Here is a 23,922-nt window from a genome sequence, read left to right as displayed (position 1 = left end):
GGTGTCTGAGCTGAGCTGAGCTGAGCTGGTGCCATGGTGGTGGTGGCAGGAGAGAGAAAGAGGAGGAGGAGGAAGGCTGACAAAGTGGGGCCCACCTCGTCAGTGAGTGGGCCCGGTGGGTAGGGGGGTACGTGTAGGCGTAGGGGCCCGTGGCTTCCAGTTTTTTTCAAAAAATCTCTCTACCACGGTTGGCTGGCTGCTTGATGAGTCGATGACATGTGGGCCTGGGTCAGCTTGGGCGATCACATGTCAGTGGGTGTGGCCCACATGTCAGCGTATCGGTGGACGAGGGGGTTTAAGCTAGGCGGGTTTAGAGGAGGCGCGCGAAAAATTAAACGCGATTTGGTTTGGTTGGGGGGGGGCTCGGGATCCTCTGCGGCCGTAACTCTGTGAGCGGCTGCCAGGTGGGCCCCACCGGGGCCATCTCGTGTAGTACAATTTTATTTTCAATTAATTAATCTTGTAGTACAAGACGGAATGTGTGGCGCCGTTGGTGATGACTGGTGAGTGATGGCCATGACCAGCCGTGCACCGTACGGCCTGTCGTCTAAACCATCGTCAAGAGCTGATCAAGAGATGAAGAGAGAAAGATAATGAAGGCAATGAGGAGTGTAGCAGATGATACTAACATGGATGGATGTTTTTGTACTGTTTGATTGCCAATTAATTTCTGGCTAGCTAAACCAATCAATAGTATGAATCGTGGTAGGTGGTGGTCTCGGTAGACCAGATGTCCCTGGAGTAGGGTTTGCTCAATTGTACACTTGCATGCATCCCACATGAGCTAGCTGATTGACATATGCACCTTTGAGATTATTCCTATTAATTCGTGAAGATGGAGGTGAGATATAAATATGGGTAAACTAAAATACTATGGCTGTGTTTAGTTCCTTTTCAATTTTTTTTTATGTATACGGAACACATTTAAAATATTAAACGTAGACTAATAACAAAATAAATTACAGATTCCGCTTGTAAACTGCGAGATAAATCTATTAAGCCTAATTAATCCACCATTAGCAATATTTACTGTAGCACAATATTGTCAAACCATGGTGTAATTAGGTTCAAAAGATTCGTCTCGCGATTTACATGCAAACTGTGTAATTGGTTTTTTCCACATTTAATGCTCCATGCATGTGTCCAAACATTTAATGTGATAGAATTTTTGGAAGTTTGAGGGAACTAAACACAACCTATACATGCAAATTAACTCGGCTATTGCGGGTGTTTTTCAAATTTTCATATAATATTTAATCCATTCCTATAGTTAACATGATCATCCATCAGCATTCATTTATAGAGATGACCTCTGAATCTCGTGTACATAAAACCCAAAAAGGTAAAAATATTTAAAATTGCCCACCCAACTTACCCTGAAAAGGGGAAAAAAACACTTGGGCTTTCTTTGGAACAAAGGGAAAATGTGAAGGATTTTTAGAGGATTTAAATTCTTAGGATAAACTTCCTATGATGAACTCATTCAAAACAAAGGATATATATGTCTGAAAATTCCTCTGGAAAACCCATGGAATGAGCTAGTTCATAGAAATTTTGGAAGAAAACAAAACATGAGGTTGTACATCACAGTTCTCTCTTATTGTGTCTATAATTTCTCTGTTTTTTCTGCATATCGTCTAAATGACTATATTAGAGTATTCCTACATTTCTAATTCCCATAGGAATTCTTAATATAAGACATTGTAATTCTATGTAGTGGCAGAGCCACCTCTCGGGCAGGTCGGGTAACCGCCCAGGATTCGCTGTTGCTGTCTCTACCATCGATGGCCATCGACACCTATAAAAATTAATCCATCACTAGAAAACACTATTAGTCATCCGGACTTGACACTCCGCCACTGATCCTGTGCCCTCTATTCTTATGTTTTCGAAATGAACCCTTAATTATTAGCTTGATTTAGCTAATTAGCTTCCTCTCAGCCTCCAGAATTTCAACTGTTCTCTGCATGCCAAGTTGCCAACTGCCAAGTATGCATGCATATGCAGTTGTGCAGGCAGGCAGGCAGGCAGCCACGTATGCATGCGTACGTACGAAAGAGAAATACCAATTAAGGACATTAACACCTTACACAAACATGTAGCTCTGACCCCCTCTCTTGTGCAGCATCTACTGCATGCAATGTAATTACACATAGTATGTGTTCCTGCATCTTTCTGCTATGGCCTTCTTCACTTCATCAAGCCTACAGCTAACTACTATACTAGTATATAGTATAACTGCTGCTGCTGCTGCTGCATATATGTATATGCATATATATGCAGTGTGTGCATTGTCACACTTGCTACATGATCGATCGAGATGCACACAAGGCTATCCAGCAAATAATGCCGCCTCTGCATCATGCACACACACATAGGCCGTGTGTATATATGTACTTACTACATATATCTAGCTAGGTGTGCCCCAGTTTGTGTATATATGCCAATGGTTCAGAGTGAGCAGATGCAATTGCAGGCTTGGAATTAATCCTTTCATTGATCAACTCACCAGATCACAGGATCCAAGATGGGAACCACCATGTGTTGATCTTTTTATTTTTTTGGAGAACTCCATATGATTACATGAGTAAATTTTTGAAGGCCTTTGTTGTGATTATTTTACCTGCCTTAGCTTGGTTAATATTCAGAGTTGAGAGTTCTGTTATAACTTTGCATAATGAGCGCACTTATTCATATCTGAAATTTATAGGTGTATTATTGGTTTTCATTGCTGATGTGACCAAGACGGTACAGGTGTCTGAAATTAAACATGCCTCTACCTCCTTTCAACCTTTGCAAAGCTGACCTATGCATGTTATGTGTGTGATGTAGCCTCCTTTGAGCAGCCCAATGCAATGCCTGGCTACTTGTAGGCCAGAGCTGAGACAAAGAAAAAGAGTAGATGTAGAGGAGAGCAATGCTTTGCAAGAGGATAGCAACAACAATCTCAATGGCTCATGCACAAGTCATACCACAAATCAGCTCAGGGCCTCAGGCCAACTAGGACTAGCTTAGCTTAGATTTTATGCTGAAACTTTGCAGCCTTCACCACAACTAGAGCTACTAGCCAGCTAGCTCTCCTCTCACTGTGAGCCATGTGTGCCATGCTAAGCCAAGAACCCCAAAGGAAAAAACAAGATAAAAAGATGAGCAGATCAGATCAGAGAAAAAAAATTAAACACAAGGGTCAGGGCAGCTCAGCTCAGCTAGCCATACAGCAGGCAGCAGATTCATTCATGCACATGACACACCACAACCAAACAAATATGAACATTCCAAAGACTCTATCTTTCTCATTCTCTCTCTCTCTCTCTCTCTAAGTTGTGTTTAGCAATTGCCAACAGGATGCATCAAATCTTTGCCTTCAATGAATCCATGACATTGCTGATGAATCTCTTTCTTTTGCTTTGGGTGAAAGTTTTTTGCCAGAAGTATGCAAAGGAGCTGCACCTTTGTAACTGTTGTGTAGTAACAAACAGAGCATGGGGACACATCACATACATAAAAATACATGCATGCCATGACCAGTGGGTAAATAAGCAATTGCAGCAGCGGCAGCAATAGCATCATCCAGCCAGGAGACATGGGAGGACAAGAGCTGCGTGCCTTATTCTGGACTAGTCAAAAGGTTGCTGCTGCCATTGTGGAGATCGATTTGCAATGCCATCCATGGAACACCATTGCTGCTGCCATGTTGTTCTTGGTTTGGTTCTCGTTTTCTTGCTGCCAAGAACACCATGGAGATGATCAGATCAGCCAGCCCATTTGCATTGCTGATTGCTCTGAGTGGATCTGAACTGAACTGGGTACGATTACATGGCACCGGTTTTTGGCAATGTGAAGAGCTGCAGCAACAGGAGAGAGGCATTTGGTAGGGGACCAGCTGCTGCAACAGTAGAGAGAAATTTTTACCATCTTCTCTGGGTCTCATGGCAATTCCTTGGAAGGTTTCAGGCTCCCCTGCAATGTTCTGAATCCCTGCCCGGTGGTTTTTTCACTGCTTCAGAAGGATCAGGTAAAAAGAGGATGCATACTATGTGAGTGATCCACCAAATTAAGCCAAATGCATGATTAGTTTCTTTAAAGCTTCATAATATACTCTGATCAATCAGATGTGCCATGATTGCTTAGCTTGTAGATTTTCTTTCTTTTGGGTGCATGTTCAGAGATGCACTGTATTTTCTTTTGGGAGTATATTTTTCAGCAAGATGAGTACAGTGCAATGTGTACGTTAAGGAATGCTGTTGCGCTGCGACAGCTGTATGCAGATGCATCCAGGACCCTTATTTGTGCAAGATCACAGGTCCCATCAATCAGCAACAGGCCAACACATGTAGGAGTAGTTTCTCCCCTCTTTCTATACACAAAAAAACTATAGGAACTCAATAGATATTGGCTTTAGTATATACTACTAATGTTCTCTTTTTCGTCATTGCCGGAAATGTTCTCAGTGCGGTTGTATTAACTTGATGTAATTGGCTGAGTTGGATAACAGTCTTCCTTTATCCAAAATAATAATAATAATAATGTTCTCTTCCTAATTTTTCTTTCTTTTCATTTCTCCCCCTTCTTGCTCTGAGAGTTGAATTTTACTAAGGCCTGGTTTAGTTCTAAACTTTTTCTTCAAACTTCCAGCTTTTCCATCACATCAAAATTTTCCTACACACACAAACTTCCAACTTTTCTGTCACATCGTTTTAATTTTAATCAAACTTTCAATTTTAGCGTAAACTAAACACACCCTAATGATAATGTAGGTGCACTCTACAATGGATAATGCAGGTGAACAGTAGAGCCCTCTCTCAACTTGTTTGCGTTTCATAATCAATTAATGTATGTACTCCCATGGATCATACTACTACTACATACTCCCTCCGTCTCAAAAAAAAAAAAAGACAAACCCTAGTTTTCGTGCCCAACGTTTGACTGTCCATTTTATTTGAAAAAATTATGAAAAAAATTAAAAAGACAAGTCACGCATAAAATATTAATCATGTTTTATCATCTAACAATAATGAAAATACAAATTATAAAAGAATTTTATATAAGACGGACAGTCAAAATTGGACACGGAAAACCAGGTTTTGCTTTTTTTTTGGAAGGAGGGAGTACACTAGCTAGCTAGGACCATGCAGTGAGGATGGATTGATTGAACCCATCATAGAATCCGTGATGGGTAGCCCTCCTTTACTCCTCTCCTAATGAAGAAGACATGATGGAAGAAACATATAGCATCCAAAAAGAAATGAAATGGGTAATAGTAGTAGTGTAGTACATGCGTGTGTCTGCATGAGAGAGGCTGTTGTTGGCAATGGCATACATATGTTTGCTTTGCATGCAAATGGGTGTTTTGCTTCCGCACATGGCCCACTCTTCAGAGTTGTATATGATGGGCTTGAGCAACATCCATAAGCAAAATATGAATGAATACACTCTAGAAGCCTCTGAACCCATATCTCCTTTTAGGGCTCCTTTGGAACTAAGGAATTTTGGACGATTTTTGAACAATTGAATTCCTATGGAAAGAATTCATATATGGTCCTCTGGAAAATAGGAATGGCTCTCCTTTATTCCTTTGAAATTCCTTAGGATTGCCTCAGATTATATGAATTTTGGAGGAATTACACCATGAACTTCAACCTCTCGGAAAAACTCATTCGTATCTATTTGTGTTTTGATCCGTGTGTTTTTCATGTGCTCCATCCAAATGATTATTCATGCGCAGTTTTGATGTGTTTTTCCATCGATGTGATTTGAGGTGCTACATTTTCGCTATCCCTGTGTTTTGAAAATCCAGCGTTCCAAAGGAGCTACAGTTTTTGCATGTAGAGTATGACATAAACTTTTTTTTCTTTTTGCAACTTTATATTATCCATGGATAATAACTAAAGCATTTGTACAACAAAGAGAATGAGAAACACCATGGACCACAGCTAAGGGCAGGTGCCAGCCTAGCTATTCTGCAGACAATGCAAACCTACTTCATGTCTAGCCAAAGGAAAAAAAGGCATATGCACTGCATCTCTATGCAGTGAAGGACTGAAAGGGGAGGGAGGGGTAAAAGTTGATGTGGTTGAGAAGTTGAGGGGTGTGTTTGCAAAAGGGGAGGCCAAAAGAAGGGCACAGTGGCTGTGTGGCAGAGGTACTGATGCCCCATTACTGGGTCCAGTGGACATATTATTGTTGGGCACAGGCCATGTGAAGGCAGAGCAAAGCATGATGATGGCACACCCAGAAATGAGGATAGATAAGATAACAAAAGTTCTGGTATTTGTTGGTCTGGTGACAAGAGGTAAGGACAGCAAGGTGAAAACTACTTACTTTAAGCCTATAGCTAATCTGATCAGCGTGTGCCAAACACTTGCACTATGATGATACATTTCAGTTAGGGAAAGCTGATGTTGATTTGTACAACATGAGTTTCTTGTGTTTTCTACGAGTAGTACATTGTAATTTGCAACAAGCTAAAAGATGTACTACTACCCTATCTGTTCTAAAATATAAGTATTTATAGCGATGATACATACTACCTCCGTCCCATATTACTTGTCTTTTTAAGTTTTTGTTTATCAATGTTTTGATCATTCGTCTTATTCAAAAAATTTTAGAATTATTATTTATTTTGTTTGTCATTTGCTTTATTATCAAAAGTACTTTACATATGACTTATCTTTTTTTATATTTACACTAATTTTTCAAATAAAACGAATGGTCAAACGTTGCAAATAAAAAGTCAAAAACGTCGCCTATTATGGGACGGAGGGAGTAGTCGGAAATGATTATATTTTATAACGGCCGCACAAATATGTTAGATACATAAAGGACCAACTTTTGTCCCTCCTTGAAATGAAATAACTCCACTACTAGTTCTCTGGATGCCTGATAGTAATGGCATCACATTAGTTGATCTATTCCCATGACAAGTGACCTCCTTTTAGGCAGGTTCTTGTGATGACTGTGGCACGGCACTCACTCAGTTGCATGGCCCTGAAGAGGGGAGCAGAGGAGGTTTCTTTCAATTCCATTTCAATTGGGGCCCTGTTTAGTTTCCAGAAAGTTTTTCCTAAAAACATCACATCGAATCTTTGAACACATGCATGAAGCATTAAATACAGATAAAAATAAAACTAATTGCACAGTTAGGAAGGAAATTGCGAGACGAATCTTTTGAGCCTAATTAGTCCATGATTAGTCATAAGTGCTACACTAACCCACATATGCTAATGACGGATTAATTAGGCTCAAAAGATTCGTCTCGCAGTTTCCATGCGAGTTATGAAATTTGTTTTTTCATTCATGTCCGAAAACCCCTTCCGACATCCGGTCAAACGTCCGATGTGACACCCAAAAATTTTCATTTTGCGAATTAAACGGGGCTGGTACAAGGAAAAGAGAAAAGAGTGATGGGATAGGAGTCCTCATACATCTTGCCACTCACAATGGCACCCACACCCATCCGTTCATCCATCAATGCCTCCTGAACTGAAGCATTTCTTTGAACACCATTTCTAGATCCATCATGGAATAGAGATAGCCTCCCTTGTGTAGAAGAGTAGCTGTACTGTAGTACTGTAGTTAAGGATGTGAGAGGTTTCTTGTAGGTGTGAAAAGTGGCTGCCATGTGGGGCCATGGTCGAACAATCAAAACAAAAGCTGGTGCTATCATCTTAGGGGGATGGGAACCTGCAGTGCATAGTACTCGTATATGTATGGTGGTAGACTGTAGAGTGTATGCTGGTAGAAAACTTTATTTATTAATTATACTACTCCTAACCAAAGGTCCTACTATCACCTTCCTATAGGAGTGCTGCATTTTTGGAGTATGTGTGTGTTCATGCTAACATAAATTTCAAGATTGACAAAATGCTGCATTTTGGATGGATATCTGAACTTTATACTCTATCCAGTACTCTTTGTTAGGAGTATATGATTTATGAAGCATTATTGAGGTCTAATGGGTTTTTATGTGATAGCATGCAGTTTCTTAGAGTAGGTGCCAGAAGAGCATGGGTTCTTTTACCACTAAACTTCATTTGTCTATGCAAAAATAGTAACTAGTGGAGTAAGTAAATAGACTAGACTAATGACTGTATTTACTGTATGAAAAGCTGCAAAATATATATACCTTGAAATTCGGGCATTGGGATATGGCGTCAAGATGATACCATAAACCTGCAATTGGTGCTGAAACTGCTGAACCTGAGATCCACATCATCACTAGCCAGGGTATGTAGGAGAAGAGGAACATTCTGATCCAAGTAACCTGGCCCACCCACCAGTGGAGCACAGACAACTGGGCCCTCACCACAGGCCCCACACCTCAGCACAAAACAGGATCATCAGAACCATTCACCATTGCCATTGCAATTCCCCAGGATTAGTAGGCGTTTGCAGGCCAAAGCCACACAGTGACACATATTCCCTCTGAATATCTTGCACAGAAGATAGCTGCTGTAGAGCTGAGAGGAAAAGATATGGCTTTTCAGTTACAGCAACAACTTTGCATCTGATCAGATCAGATCAGATCACTATCTGTGGAGAGAGACCAGAGAATGTGATTGTAGTAGTAGTAATAACCATCTTAATTGGCTTAATTACTCTGGTCAAGTGGTGGTCAGCTCACCAAAACAAGAATCCTAAGCCAGGATTGCATTGATGATCCCAGCCTGATCTGCTTCCTTCCTTCCTTGTCACATGGCCATGAAGAACAAGTCTTTGGCGACACTGTGGATGGACATCACTCCTCCTAACTAACTCGGCCGCCCAACTTAAAAATCACTGCTCCCTCCTCTGCCTCCATCGCCATCACCGACACCAGCCGACCCGACAACCAAATCTACTTATCAAACCCGTCACGAGTAGCTCGCAGCTGCCACTGCAGCCTAAATTCTCCAATTTCTTATCCATACAGGGATCAGAAGCATTCTCAGGACGGTTGTTTCATCTTGATGTAATTGGTTGAGTTCAGTAAACTCTTGCCGCGTGTCATCGGATATCGGCGGTTTGCAATCACTCACTGACAGGTGGGCCCCTCGCCAGCATGTGAACTTCGTCCCAGCTCACATGTCATCTGCAATCGATCGAATACCGGTGGTGAGATGAGGATTTGTTTCTTGGTTCTTGGTAATAAGAAACAGTGAAGTTCGTATGCTCATGATCAGGATGTACAGGGGAGGTGGACCAACCATCGGTGGTGTGGTGCTGCTGCTGCGAGATCCAGCTCTGTGCGACGGCACATGCGTTGCGTCCATCCGCGCCTTTTCTTTTCTTTTCTTTTCTCCGTGATGCTGCGAAAAATCGCAAATGGGGGCGCGCAATGGGCCATGCGGATGGGGGGAAGTAAACGTCCACCTGCTGCAGCTGCCATGGCGATCGCGACGCTGGCTTCGTCCGGGACATGATTAGCTCCTCGTCGCCTCACCAATTGGCCACCACCAATCATTCTTCTCCAATCATGAGATGGCTTATCTGGATTCTGGATTTGTAGAGCTTGCTTAGATCTGGGCATCAGCTGATAAAAATGGCTATATGATTCTGGATTGGTAGAGCTGTTTGCCTCAGTTTGAAATAGGTTATTGTACATATTGTGGCTGCAGATTATCTACTTGATTATATGGATGGACAAAATATTTTGATAAATAAACTTAACAAATGACCTAAAATAAGTGATCTAAGAAATACAATATATAATATAAGAAAGTTTTTTTTTGAGGAAATGCATTTTTAAAGCGTGGAGCGCAAACAATTCGTTTCAACAATCCGATAAATAATTCAAAAAGAACTAAAGCCAAAGGTTTTAATAGACCTGGGCATCAACTGATGGTTCGCTCGTGTGTTCAGTTTCAGTTGTGATGGCATCTCAAGAATTTGATCTTTTCAGGCTTTCAGATAGGCCTGCAAGGGGGCAGAAAGAGTTCGGTTTAAGTGACGATAACTGAAATACCAGTATATGGCATGGAATTCGAAAGTATCTGCACACGGTACAAAGAAAGTAACGGAACAGTGGTATATGTAAATTTTTAGCAGTGTTTGTTTACATGACTGTTTTGGTACGGGTTGAAGCTATGGGCGTTTATTTACACCGTGAGTTCATCTTTAGCTTCCCCTCTCAAATGGCTCATGAAATATAGGGTTTTCTTGTACATGTACATGTTACAGATGGCAAGGGATATCAATGCCTGAATGGGCGCGTGACCACTTGCAAACCAATAGTTATGTTGAGGAGATGGTAATACTGGCCAAATTAAAACTGCTGATGCATAGGGCGCACCATTGTCTAGTGTCAACTTGAACCAAATTCTTCGTTCCATTTCTCTAGCTCGTCCCACTTGCTCTTCTGCAGGCTTGGCCTAATCACAGTCATGGCTTTCTTGAAATCTTCGTATTTCAGGGGCCGCAACTACAATGAAGTAAGAAAAGGAGGGATATGATTAGGACACTTCAGAAAGCTCACACTGTATGAAGATGTAACTCGAAATACCTGATTTGCTTTTATAGTGAGAATATTTTGTGGACCAAGCTCTCTGATTGGCATCATGGCAGCTTCCTCACACAATGCTCTCAGATCACTCCCGGAATATCCTATAACATATTTATTTCAGCACCAAGTAACACATATGTCGTCTTATCAGAATGACAATATACCAGAAAAATAAAACTACCTTCAGTATCTGCAGCAAGCCTTTCAAGATCATGACCTGAAAGGGGACAGTTCCAGATTTAGAGTGGTACTACATATACAAAAGCCGAAAGACATGCAGACATACAGAATAATCTGGGAAATTCCCCAGTTCTTTCGAACTAGTCTTTCCACAATGCAGTGATCACTAAGTGAGAAGTCCATGTTTCAGGTAAGGAACAAAAGGCTGATTTCCAAAGAAGCTTTTAGTATGAAAATCCAGAGTTGGTGACTTTTGAAGGGGGCCATTGCAAATTTAGGTCATTGTGATTTTTGAAAACTATTTAGGGATCATCTAGGAAAAATTAAATTGTGATATAGACTCAATCATGTTAGGATTAAAAGAAGAGGCGAAAACATCATTTTTGAATGATCTCCAGTAGTCAAATATTCAAATATATAAACTGTAATCCAGGGCGAACTTTTGTTTCCAAGAAATTTTACTTTTGGTTAATGTACTTCTGTGAAGGAATGAACACTAGTGCTGTAGTCCAAAGAAGCTACCAAGAGAAGGCCTTAAACAACAACTAGACAGAGCATTTGTGAAACCTAAAACGTAATAAAGAAGCAGCTACTTACTGGATAATTTGAATGATTGTCCTTTGAGCTGAGTTTTCAGCAGTAATCTTCGGACATTTGGATCAGGTAATGGCACATATATTCTCTTTACCTGTTTATAGGAATAAATGTTATGGAATTCACAAAAAAAGGAGCAAAGCTAGTTCAAATTACTGGCTCCTATACATACTACTACAATATATAAGCACTAGAAATTCAGGAGTAAAAGGTTTATATAAACAAACTGCATTGTACCAAAATATAAGTGCTCAGCCTTTTTTCAAGAATATGGATATATGCATTATTTATAAGTAATAACACCTCAGACTCTTCTTTCTAAAAGAACCTGGCTACCACAACAAGCTGCCTGCTTGTAAACAGTGAAAAATAGCATTTTCTTTAGTCCAGTTCCTAACCAATTGCTTGTACCACAATACCCACGGGCAAAGGTGGAACTTGTACCAGACATTAAGCAGCAGAAACTATTGCATAGAAATTTTGAAGACCTAAATGCAATGCAGGAAACATGAAGCCAAAATAGCGGCAGTAGTCCCAAATATATATCAATCTTACCAGTCTACGGAGAACAGCATCATCCAGCTCTTGTGGCTTATTGGTAGCCCCTAAACAAATAAATTCCATTAATAGATGACGCAAGTAATAAAAGAAGACACTTAGTATAAAAAAATATTGGCGACAAAGAATTTTTGTTTTTCGTTTTAACATACACTCACTAAGTGAGAAAACGACCTACATACATGCACTAAAATCAGGAAAGCTGTATCACTCAAGATCACAAACTTTTGCTGATAATGTTGGAAACTATTTAGAAGTATCCTAGTATACAAAAAATAATACCAAAAAAATGAGTTTGGAGTTATTTAACAACACCCGAACACACTTTTAACAATTTCTTATATAAATGAATTGAATCAGGAAACAAATCAGTAGCATGTCATAAATACTTACCCTATTTCAGAAATGCTTTTAACATGGACACTCAGTAATATATGACCATGACAAATAGTTATACGATACTAGTAGTAAATAAATATTTTCTCCATAACCAATCATAACACAAGCTAACTTCAATTAAGTAACTAGAAAAAGATAGTGATGCTAACCTATAACAATAACAAGATCATCCGGGTTTGAAGTGACGCCATCAAACTGGATAAGAAATTCAGATTTCAACCGCCTGCTAGCATCATTCTCATTAGCTAACCTTGCTGACATGACACTATCAATCTGTAAAAGGCAGTCAACATGGGCAATAATCAACTATCTAAAATAATAAAAATAAAGTAGCTAAACACATTAAGATCCTAGACCGACTAAGCTAGCACAGAAAGCCAGATATGCAGATAACATCTTTGCATTCATCTATATTTCTTGATAGATTTGAATGGAAAGGAATGCTTTAGAACCAAACGTTAACGTTCTGGTAGAATTTGTGGACAACAATAACAATAAAAAAAAATCATCACAAAAGTTCAAAATAATAAAAAGGGGTGACATGAAACCATAGAAGCCTTAATGACAACATCACAGCATAACAGAGTAAGCCTAATAGCAGAATGCTATGATGAGCACATTCTGGTATTCTGTGGAAAGTTTACACAAAACACGTGTGATGCAGAACACATATATTTACATGTTCTAATCACATGGTTTAAATGGATAGAAGTTCTCAGAAGCAAACTATTTAGAGAAACATCCTTTTTTTCATTCCAAAAAGATGATAGACATGGTTCCAACTCATGTTGATGGGCTACACTAAAAACACTCCTAAGGAAAAAAATGGAGTCGAGAAAACATTTTGTGTTGACATCAATTTATACTTCATAAATTTAACTACAAGTGCACTACAAGAAGGGTTTATAATGAGGACCTCATCCATAAAAATTACAGATGGTTGTCTATCGACAGCGACCATGAAGAGTGTCCGTACAAGCTTTTCAGCCTCTCCTACCTGTTTTGCAATGAAAGAATAAACTTGATTCAGAGTGGGGAATATGTGTAAGCATGTAACGTATGGAGGGATGGCCACATACCCACTTTGATGTCAGTGAAGAAGCTGAAACATTAAAAAATGTTGCTTCAGATTCTGATGCAACAGCTTTGGCAAGCATCGTCTTTCCATTCCCCGGGGGACCAAAGAGAAGAAGCCCTAAGGTATATTATGATGTACATAAGATGGCTATTATTACAAAACAATGTATATAACAGAAATTATCAGAGCGAAGATGTTTACCTCTAGCAGGCCTCCGAAGACCAGTAAACAAATCCCTTCGCTTGGTAGGTAAAATGACCATTTCCATGAGTGCTTGCTTTGCCTTGTCAAGGCCAGCTGCAGATCAAACCAGAGGATAAGAACACTACAATGAACACTAGGTTTTATTTGCCATAGCATGAAAAACAAATTATAAGCTTCCTACCAACATCTTCCCATTTAACAGCAGGACTTCTATCCACAATGGTCGTATTTATCATTTCAACAAGCTTATCATCATAGTTTGCACCAGCTCTTTGCACAGGTTTGGCACCTCCACTGCTACTCTTCTGATGAGAAGATGCTTGACCACCTCTATTAAAGGTAGGGCTAGGCTGCGAAGTAGGCCTATGGAAGCTAGTTGATGCGGCTCTGTCATTCCTATTAACAGGATTGTTTGTAACAACCTGTAAAATATAATACACAGCTATTGAAAAAAATACATAATCGATTCGCTTGCCACAAGTGACTCGTTAAGAAAATACAGTGTTCAAAACCTCAACATAACTTTGCAATCAATCTTACTTAATTTTCTTAGATTGGACATTTTGCTGAACGCATGTCATTAAAGCAGCAAACCGTCAAAGCCAAATAAGTAGAGACCTAATTGCATTTTGAAGTTTCATGAGTTACTTCAATTTTCAAATTTTATTATTGAAATTACAAATACTCATTAGAAAAGGCTACATTGATAGCAATCACACTTGAATGGCTAAGTCAGAAGTGAAGTGTAGAAAATAAACAGCTGAGTAAACAATTATTGAACAAAAGGAAAAAAAACCAACAGGCACGCTCGCTCCACCTAGAAAACATGCCATCTTATTTAGAAGTAAGAGAGTTGACCCTACTGCATATTCAGTTTCGCATGCAGCACTCATGTTAATTGCAACAAACAAACACCAATGCACTAAGATTCACAGCCTGGAAAACAATGAAAGCTAAATTTGACAGAATTACAACGTTAACAACTACAGTTCAATGAAATCCATACCTTCTTTGGCACTGGTGCAGCCACTCCTGCAAAATCAGATGATATAGATAGTTAACTCCCAGTGAACTACAATACAAAACCAAAGCAAGCACAAGTTTATGTACGTTAACAAAACAAAAGACAAAAGAAACTCAAGCGTCCATGTATTATGTTGGTATGAACTATCATAGAAACTGAAAAGCAGAACATTAAGACCTGTAACTGAAAACACACCCCGCCTGCTTGTTGTTTAATCCAAGCATACAAGCAATGGACGTTCTAAGCTTCTATCTATATCATATACGTAAATTCCTAAATTAACACCAATACGCAGGGGCGGAACTGGGCCTAGGGCAGCTTGGGCCCGAGCCCTACTCGTGAGAGAAATTTTAGTGGACTTGTACTAGGGATGGCAATGGGGACCCGAATCCTGAATCCCCGTGGGGAAAAACTCTATTAGGGGCTATAAATAGGTCCATATTACTCCCCATGGGGTTGTTAACGGGCAAAAGCAAGCCCCGTCGGGTGGGGCGGGTTCGGGGGCGTTCTCTAGGCCCCCGTCCCCGAATCCCCGAGCCCCCGAGTGTAGCACATGTGCACCTCTCCTCAGCCCATCTAGAGATCAGAAGCCCAACTATCCAGGCCCAATTCACATGGACAGATACACATATAAATAGAGAAAACCTAGGTCACAACACAGCTCGTTTAGTCACTCGGCTAGGTACCCAAGCGCCGCCACACACCCAAGCTACAGACGCCGGCGTAGATCGACGCATCACCGAGGCAGCGACGACTCCAGGCTGTGCCCCGCGCCGCGTCCTGACCCTCTGCCGTTGTTCGCCTTGGGCACCGGCCGCGTCGTCGCTTCACTGCGTGCCTGGGCTGAGCCGCCGCCGATGTAGCGGCCTGCCGATGCAAAGCACAGCGTGAGAGCTGCACAGCAGCCACATGCACTTTGATTCTACTGCTTTTGATTGGTGCATAGCTTGCTCTTGGGAATTGGAATGAATCATGTAACTTCTCTCTTCTGATTCATGGATCTGATGTGTGTCTTTATCAAAAAAGAAAGAAACAAAGGATTTGTCATCTGGGTGCATGACTAAGCATTTCCTTTTCTTAATTCTTGTGCATCTATTCTCTCTACTCCCAAATTCCCAAACTTTTCTGAATTTGTATTTGTGTCTCCTCTCAATTCCCAAATTGATGCACCGTGCTGCACTGTGTTTCCTCTCGGGTGCGCGCCCCCGTCAGAGCCCCGGAACCCCGGTGGGGGCGGGGACGGGAGGAAGACTGCCCCCGACTGCGGGGACAGGGATGGGGAGCGGGGGATTTCCAACTGCTCGGGGCCGGGGACGGGCGGGCACTATCCGTCGGGGATGTCCCCGTTGCCATCCCTAACTTGTACCCATATATTTTCAGATTTTGTCAAACTCCAATGGCCCAGCCCTATGCGTGGCCATTCTCAGCCTCGTGTCCTTCAACCCAATTGGCAGCCCATAGCAGCCCAGTAGCAACTAACCCTAATCCCCACCAATCCCACCGTCCCCCTAGCCACGACACACGAGCGCTTGCGCCGCATCTGCTCCCAACCACAGCCATTGACGCAGCAGGATGCTCGTCGCCTCGCCCTCACCTCACCTCCTCTCGTCTCGTCTCGCCACATAGATGGCCATGGCGCGCATCGGCATCGGCAGCGAGCTAGCGACGGCAATGACGTTTCCCCTTCCTCAGCAACTTCGTCTCCCAACCCAGCATCTTTGCTCAAGTCTCAGGCCTCAAGTCAAGCACCCAAGAAAGTTTGATTCCTAAAATATAGGTTGGTCTTCTCTCAAATGTTCAATCCGTATTCTCATTGTGCATTTGGTAGCTATTAATCAATTAGAAATCTTGTTTGATTTCCTAGATGAAGAGCAGAGTGATAAAATCATTCTATCAAGTCTTCCAATGAATCCACACCAACCTCATAAATAGTATAAATTGATGATTCCTCGCGGTATTAATTGATGAGGCATGAGATGGCGAGAAGCAATCGATTGTTTCCGTTGCCAAGTGTTGCTCTTCTCTTAGATTTTTTAAAAAAACTAAACTAATTTGATTGCCAACACTGTTAATTAAGACTGAGCCTTCTTAGCTATGTATATAATTAAAACATAGCTCACAAACAAGATGAATGATGGCTGGATGAATATTGCATGTTATGCTATATTGCGCTAGATTTGTTTGCTAGCATTGAAAATCGGCGGATTATACTATACTTCTACCGTACTGCAGTGTACAAATTTTCATGGGTAGTTTTAGCCTTCAATTTGAGCCCTAGGCGTCGAGAAATCCTGGCTCCGCCACTGCCAACACGCAATGGTTCACGAGTAAACTATGGAGTACAAGTTAATGTCTCTAGACGAATAAGTGGAGGACATGGCTGGGAAACCACATTTCATGAGCTCGGTGGTAGTTGCTCTCTAGACGAATAAGACGGAGGTAAATTGATGGGGGGAAAGAAGTGGATCGACTCACCACTCCTCTGGCCGAGCACCCGGAGTCGTTCCTCCACCTGAGTCTGCCACTTTGCGATCTTCTCCTGGTAGACCCTAACCTGCCCCCTCTCGCTGCAATCAAAAACGCACTCACGCAAATCAGCAATCACAAACCCTAACCGCGCGGTGGGGAAGGGAAGGGCGCACGCACGCACGCACGCACGCACGGACCTGGAGGAGACGGCGTCCGGGACGCGGGCGGCCTTGGCCTCGAGCATGACGCGGAGCGCGTTGCGGTAGTGCGCGGCGGCGTCGTCGGGGAGCCCCCACTCCTCGGCGCGCACGGCCTTGTCGATCTCCTCCTTGGCCAGCTCGAAGTATCCCCTGAGCTTCACCGCCACGCGCTCCCCCACCACCGCGGCCGGCGACGGCGCCGCCGCGGCCCCGTCCATGTCTCCCCCCTTCGCAGCCGCCGAGTACAGCAGCGACGACAGGGAGTCCGCGAGCGCGCGGAGGAAGCTCATGCGCCGACGGCGAGCAGCGCCGCCGGGAGCATCCGGATTCCGCGACGCGCGATCGAGTTGGTGGGGAGGAGGAGGAAGGGGAGGATCGCGTATTCGCGTGGGCGTGCACTAGTCCACGCAAGCGGCGGAGGGGAACGAACACTATCGGGCTCGGGGCTACATGGGCTCATGGGCTGAGCCCAATACAATACCGCTATACACTTATCAGGCCAGACCAGTGGGCCACACTGATTCATCTCCCAGTCTAAATAAGTCTATTAGGCATCCCTCCAGTCTTGCCCATGGTCGAATTGCATCGCATACCTCCAGACTTATTCCGTATAAGAGCACTTCAGAGATACTCCAATACTTACTACACAGGCATAGGATTATTCATGTCTGTTATGTTAGCATCCATCCTGATAATTCAATTTCAAGTCATGTGCCATTGATTTGCTCTTGTGATGAAAAGAGTAATACACTACTTCAGAGATACTCCAATACAGGCTGCACAAGTCATAGTATTATTTCAGATGAAAAAATTGGCCCTTGGAGTTATTTTCTGCTGAAGCTCCTTGCCTTTGTAGACTCTTGTTGCTGGCTTACTGCACAACTCAGCCTCTCATTGTTGAATTCAGTTTCATCTTCCCTGAGACAAGAACAAGGGAGCTTTTCGAATCATTGCAGTACTTCAGACAAGAACAAGGGAGTAGTATATTTTTTTTAGACCAGAGGCGAGGAAGGCCAAACCTATTTACAGTATTTACCTTCTCGTGTAGTCATGTAATTATTCTCGCTAAATATATTTGATTAAAAAAAATCTCCAAAATGAGTCAGTATGTTCTCTGCCGAATTAATTGTTTTTCTATTGCAGACTTCCAGTGCTTCGACTGTTAGCTTGTTGCTGCTAACCAAATCCAAGCATGAAAGCAAGCCGATATTTCCTCCATTTTCCCTTGATATGAACTAAGATTAGATTTATGGCCATGCAAAGTTGGAAACCTTGGGGTGAATGACAATGACACGGCAACTGATAATGACACGGCAACTGATAGAGAGTCGCGGAGTCTCATCTTTTCGCTTAGACTTATCAGCCAAAATTTAAACTTTCAACCTTAAATTTAGAGTTAATTTTGAGTTTTTTATCGAAATTTATTTTACAACCTTTGTTTTTAAATTGGTAAGAACATGTATATAAAAATTTTATTTATAAAATATTTTTTTATGAATATCCCGTTTAACTTATTCCCTCAAAAACCAAATGATAGTGCGTGTACTCTCTCTATAAAAAGGAATCCAATTGTGATTTTGAAACTGAACATACACGCACTTTGGATAATTGGATGGTCTCGGACAGCTGCGACGTCACGCAGATGCAGTTTGTCAGATTTGCCAGTTCCAATCAACAGACTTTTTTCGTTTCTGCATCCCAATCAGATAGAGCCACAACGCTCGTGACAATGAAGTGAAGTGGCGATGGCCTTCAGCTTCTAGAAGGAAACCACAAAAATGCACTATTCCATAATTAATGCAATTGTCCCCAGCAGTATGTGTCGCCTTCCGAAAGGAAGAAGTCGGAGAGAAGGCCGCCCAAAAACAGGTACCCCTCCGTCTCCCATAAAAGTAGTCATTTTACCCCTTGCTAAATGGGGTAAAGACTGTCGCTGCAGTTCCGTGCTGCCATGACTACCTCTTCCGGTGATTCTGGTCCATTCATTTAAACTGAGTGCATAGACATTAATTCTTTTTTATTTCTCAAGCACTTAAACACACTGACAACTGGAGGGCACATTGGTAACTTTAACTGTGAGCTAATTTATCTCATAACTACTAGAACGTCCACCTTTGTGGGACGGAGGTAGTATTATCATAAAGTCGTTATATAAGATGACATGAAAGTATGTATTTACGTGTACCGACTTGTAAAATACGAGTAGTATTTGGTTGCAAAGTCTCACTGAATTTGAAGATCTCGTGGATGACAGTTCTGCAGTTCACTTCTGCTCAACAGTTCAGAACTGAGATTTATTCTTCACCAACCAAAAAAAGAAAAAGAAAAAACATTTGAGATTCTTTAGAGCAATCAAACAATATACTGTTATCCATATGCCATAGCACATGACATGACTGCCTAAATAGATACTCATATTACAATAGTAGACATTGTAGTACTTCAGAAACGGGATCAATTATTGAAAAGAGACGTGTTCTTCTAGAAGGCAAGGGATGCACACAAAAACAAAAGCAATGGCCCTGTTTGGATCCGGAGGGCTATTTAATAGCCCTCCAGAATCTTGCTATTTAGGAGTATTAAACGTAGATTAGTGACAAAACACATTCTGTAACCCCTAGGCTATTTTGCGAGACGAATCTAATAAGGTATATTAATCCATGATTTGCTACAGTGATGCTACAGTAATCAGTCGCTAATCATGGATTAATATACATCATTAGATTCGTCTCGCAAAATAGCCTAGGGGTTATAGAATGGGTTTTGTCACTAATCTACGTTTAATACTTCTAAATAGCAAAGATTTCGAAGGGCTATTTAATAGCTCTGAGCATCCAAAAGACCAATATCTAGCTGTTGCCTTTAGCCTTGTGACCTTGTCAACTGCAGAGATAAGATTCAGTGAGTATAAAGTAGAGAAGTGAGCTTACTCAAATCAGCAAGCAACATCAGTATAGCAGCTATGGTTACCCAGCTCACCTACCTAGCTGCATCAGCAGGAGTGTGCTTGGCTTCAGCTCTAGCCATCGCCTTGCTGTCCATCGCCCTCTACATCATCGGCGTCGTCGCCTCCTTCGCCGTCCTCTGCGCCAAGGAGTTCGCCGAGAGAGCCCACGACCGGCCGCCGCTCGTCGGAACAGTTTTCCGGCAGCTCAAGAACTTCGACAGAATGTTCGATGAACATGTCAACTATGCAACCGCGCATCGCACCAGCAGGATTGTGTATCCCGGTCACTGCGAGGTCTTTACTTCTGATCCGGCCGTCGTTGAGCATGTCCTCAAGAACAGCTTCAGTAAATACAGCAAGGTTTTTTACTTCAATACTTCTTACCAAAATTTTCCGCCTGTGATTCTGTATGTCAGGCGTTTATTACCTGCAAGATTTGTACAAACGATGATCAAAAGCTTGCATGCTGTACAATACGGCATATGCTATGATATGTTCTATTATAAAAAAAAATATAGCTTAGTGCAATACACATGACTATATTCATTTCTGAAATAAAAGCTAAAATGACCGAGTAACATTACCATATATGGCTCGGTTAAAAAAAAACACATTTCCGTATAAATAATTAACTTAAGAGAACAGTATATTTATATAAAGTTAGTTAGCATGTCCATATGAGTTAAACTCATAAGCAAGTTACTAGTAACTATGGAAAGTATATATAGTTGAGCCTATGAGATCTTACAGTGTTTGAGCCTGATTCACAGGGGGACTTCCTCACTACAGCCATGAAGGATCTCTTTGGAGATGGAATTTTTGCAACAGATGGGGATATGTGGCGTCATCAGAGGAAGCTAGCGAGCTACGAATTCTCAACCAAAGTGTTACGTGACTTCAGCAGTGACACATTCAGAAGGAATGCTGCAAAACTGGCAGAGAAGATCTCATGTGCAGCAGCTAACAGAATTAGCATAAATATTCAGGTACTTCCATGACTAAGATCAGCACAAAAGAAAGTTTTGGTAAATGCTAAGATCAAATTTATAGCTGTAATCTATACGCGTTTTAGTTCAGCACCTTTACAGAACTGCAAAAATTAAAACAAAACCTACATATAAATGAAAAAACTGGTAGTTCTCACTATTTCACCCTTTTAATTGCAAATCAAGTTATTGTCATTCAATTTTCCTCAGGATCTTTTGATGAGAGCAACTATGGACTCAATCTTTAAAGTGGGGTTTGGTTTTGAGCTCAACACACTATCTGGATCAGATGAATCTGGCATTCAATTCAGCAAGGCCTTTGATGAGGCAAACTCCCTTGTTTACTACCGATTTGTTGACATAATGTGGAAACTGAAAAGGTATCTTAACATTGGATCAGAAGCCAAACTCAAGAGGAACATTCAGATCATCGACAGCTTTGTGATGAAACTGATCCATCAGAAGAGAGAGCAAATGAAGATTGCAGCTGACTATGTAAGGGACTCAAAATTCTATCTGTAATGTTGTTTTCTACAGTTTATGATATCATGCCTTTCCAAATAGCTCATGTTTCTGGAGCAACAAGTAGATGCATAAAGTTGAATTTGCTAGTGAAATAACAGCAGCTTCCCAAATATTTCTTTTTCAACTTGCTTGAATGCAGTTCTGTGGTCTGATGTGCTCCACAAATCCAAAATGAACTCTGAATTTAGTCACTCTAAGTTTTCTTAATACAAAAAAATATAAGACAGAGCTAACATACTGCATTGTTTTATTTCTAATTCTTTTTTATGGCACGCAGAAAACCAAAGAGGACATCCTATCAAGATTTGTACTAGCAAGTGAGCAAGATCCTGGAACAATGGATGACCGCTACTTGCGTGACATAGTCCTCAACTTCCTGATAGCTGGGAAAGACACCACAGGAAATACCCTTACCTGGTTCTTCTACCTGCTATGCAAGAACCCCATAGTGCAGGATAAGGTTGCCCTTGAAGTCAGAGAGTTTGTTGAATGGAGCAAGGAAGATAACACTATTGAAAGCTTCACCAAACGACTGGACGAAGGTGCAATTAGCAAAATGCACTACCTCCAGGCTACAATTTCCGAGACACTCCGGCTATATCCTGCTGTCCCAGTGGTATGAATAACTTTCACGGCTATTCCCTGTATAGAGTGGAGTTGAACTAAAATAAATCTAGTCATGATTTGGCTCGATATGGATCTGGTATTAAGTAGGTCACATGCCAACAATGGATATTAGTATTGGAAGTGTTATCTCATATTGAAGGGTTCATTCCTCAGCATGGAAACCTACATTACCATGAGATATCTGAATATAACAGTAAATAATGAGAAACAAAGTAAAGAGAATCTTAGTTATCCTTGGGAATTCTTGCCCAAAAGAAAAAAAAATTAAGGAGTATTTTCATTTGTCCACCATCTTTTTGTAAAGTAAGGAAATATTATAGGAAGAGGCTGCAAGGCAAGTGTTGTTCAAAGAGAAGTCTTAATTATGCAGCATAGCTTTATGGTACTGTTAGATTTTAGTGCAATCTGCAATATTCATTAAAGGGAAAATCAATATCACATTTCTCAAACGTTGTACGCACAAAAAAAAAATGACTAAAAACATCATCGCCTTCGTAAAAATACTTTTATATTGTTTTTGCAGGATGCTAAGATGGCAGACGAGGATGATGTACTACCAAATGGCTATAGAGTGGTAAAAGGAGATGGAATTAACTACATGATTTATGCCATGGGGAGGATGACATACCTTTGGGGTGAGGATGCACAGGAGTTCAGGCCTGAAAGATGGCTTGTGAATGGAGTTTATCAGCAAGAGAGCCCGTTCAAGTTTGTGTCTTTCAATGTAAGTACTACCAGCAAGAATCATTTACCTCAACATGTTTAAATCTAGCCTTCTGTAGATCAAGAAGAAAAGTCAAATATACAATACCGCATTCCAACTGAAGCAGGGAAAAAGAATATCATGCTACAAAATTGCAAGTAACAATAAATCATCCCATGCATGTCTTTCTTTTCAGAATGAGGTGATAATATCACCTGTATTTTGAGGATGAGGATTGAAACTTGCATCATGCGGTTACATTTAGCCAAATAAAACCATAATTGCATGTGTTAACACTTAACACCAGTTCTCATATTCTAAAAATAACCCAAGACAATTTCACTTTCCTGTAGACAAGAATCTCCATTAATAAGTCTATTTTACCATGATCAGGCTGGGCCACGTATCTGCTTGGGGAAAGAATTTGCACACAGGCAGATGAAGATCATGGCTGCTACCCTGATACATTTCTTCAAGTTCAGACTGGAAGATGAATCCAAGGAGCCAATCTATAAAACAATGTTCACTCTCCATATCGACAATGGTCTCCATCTGCTTGCAAACCCTCGAGAAATTTCACCATGAACCCCAAACAAGCTTCTGCATCCTTTTGTTATTTTATTGGAACATATGCATTTCTAACATCCGTCCTATTAGGCAAGTAATAATAATCTGTCCCAAGTAGTCGTATGAAAACAACAAAGTAGCAATGGGACAATTTGCCCGGTAAAAGTAAGGTGCTTGTACAATTTAATATGCTTGTAATAGGGTGCTTAAAGAAAGAGGATGCAGCTATATCATCAACTACGTATTTAAGCTTCATTTCTTTGGATGCAAGAACCTCTTTGTATGTGCCTGGAAAGCTATAGCTTATATTCTCCATAACTAAAGATAGTCTTTGTGCATAAGAAACTTTTAAGTATCAATCCAGAGCCAGGTAAGCATCCT

The 23,922-nt window shown here is 41.2% G+C and overlaps 2 protein-coding genes across 2 annotated transcripts; one reads left to right on the top strand and one right to left on the bottom strand.

Moving 5' to 3' along the window:
* Nucleotides 1–10,088: 10,088 nt before the first annotated feature.
* LOC127777283 (uncharacterized) lies at nt 10,089–17,570 on the bottom strand. Its single transcript, XM_052303856.1, has 13 exons — nt 17,184–17,570; nt 16,993–17,084; nt 14,500–14,525; nt 13,675–13,915; nt 13,491–13,586; nt 13,291–13,406; nt 13,128–13,208; nt 12,361–12,484; nt 11,810–11,859; nt 11,258–11,348; nt 10,662–10,697; nt 10,481–10,581; nt 10,089–10,399 (listed from the first exon to the last, which is right to left on the bottom strand). Exons 1-13 carry the CDS (start codon nt 17,474–17,476, stop codon nt 10,283–10,285), a joined length of 1,464 nt encoding a protein of 487 aa, XP_052159816.1. The 5' UTR covers nt 17,477–17,570; the 3' UTR covers nt 10,089–10,282.
* A 2,521-nt stretch (nt 17,571–20,091) lies between these two features.
* On the top strand, nt 20,092–23,814 carry LOC127777477 (cytochrome P450 704C1). Its single transcript, XM_052304075.1, has 6 exons — nt 20,092–20,493; nt 20,904–21,119; nt 21,330–21,614; nt 21,922–22,260; nt 22,795–22,995; nt 23,368–23,814. The coding sequence occupies exons 1-6, from the start codon at nt 20,149–20,151 to the stop codon at nt 23,557–23,559; spliced, it is 1,578 nt and encodes a 525-aa protein (XP_052160035.1). The 5' UTR covers nt 20,092–20,148; the 3' UTR covers nt 23,560–23,814.
* Nucleotides 23,815–23,922: the final 108 nt, after the last annotated feature.

Source organism: Oryza glaberrima, chromosome 6, assembly GCF_000147395.1.
Source record: "Oryza glaberrima chromosome 6, OglaRS2, whole genome shotgun sequence".
Classification (NCBI taxonomy): domain Eukaryota; kingdom Viridiplantae; phylum Streptophyta; class Magnoliopsida; order Poales; family Poaceae; genus Oryza; species Oryza glaberrima.
Note: the sequence above shows the minus strand (reverse complement) of the source record. Positions and strands in the feature narration are given on the sequence as shown.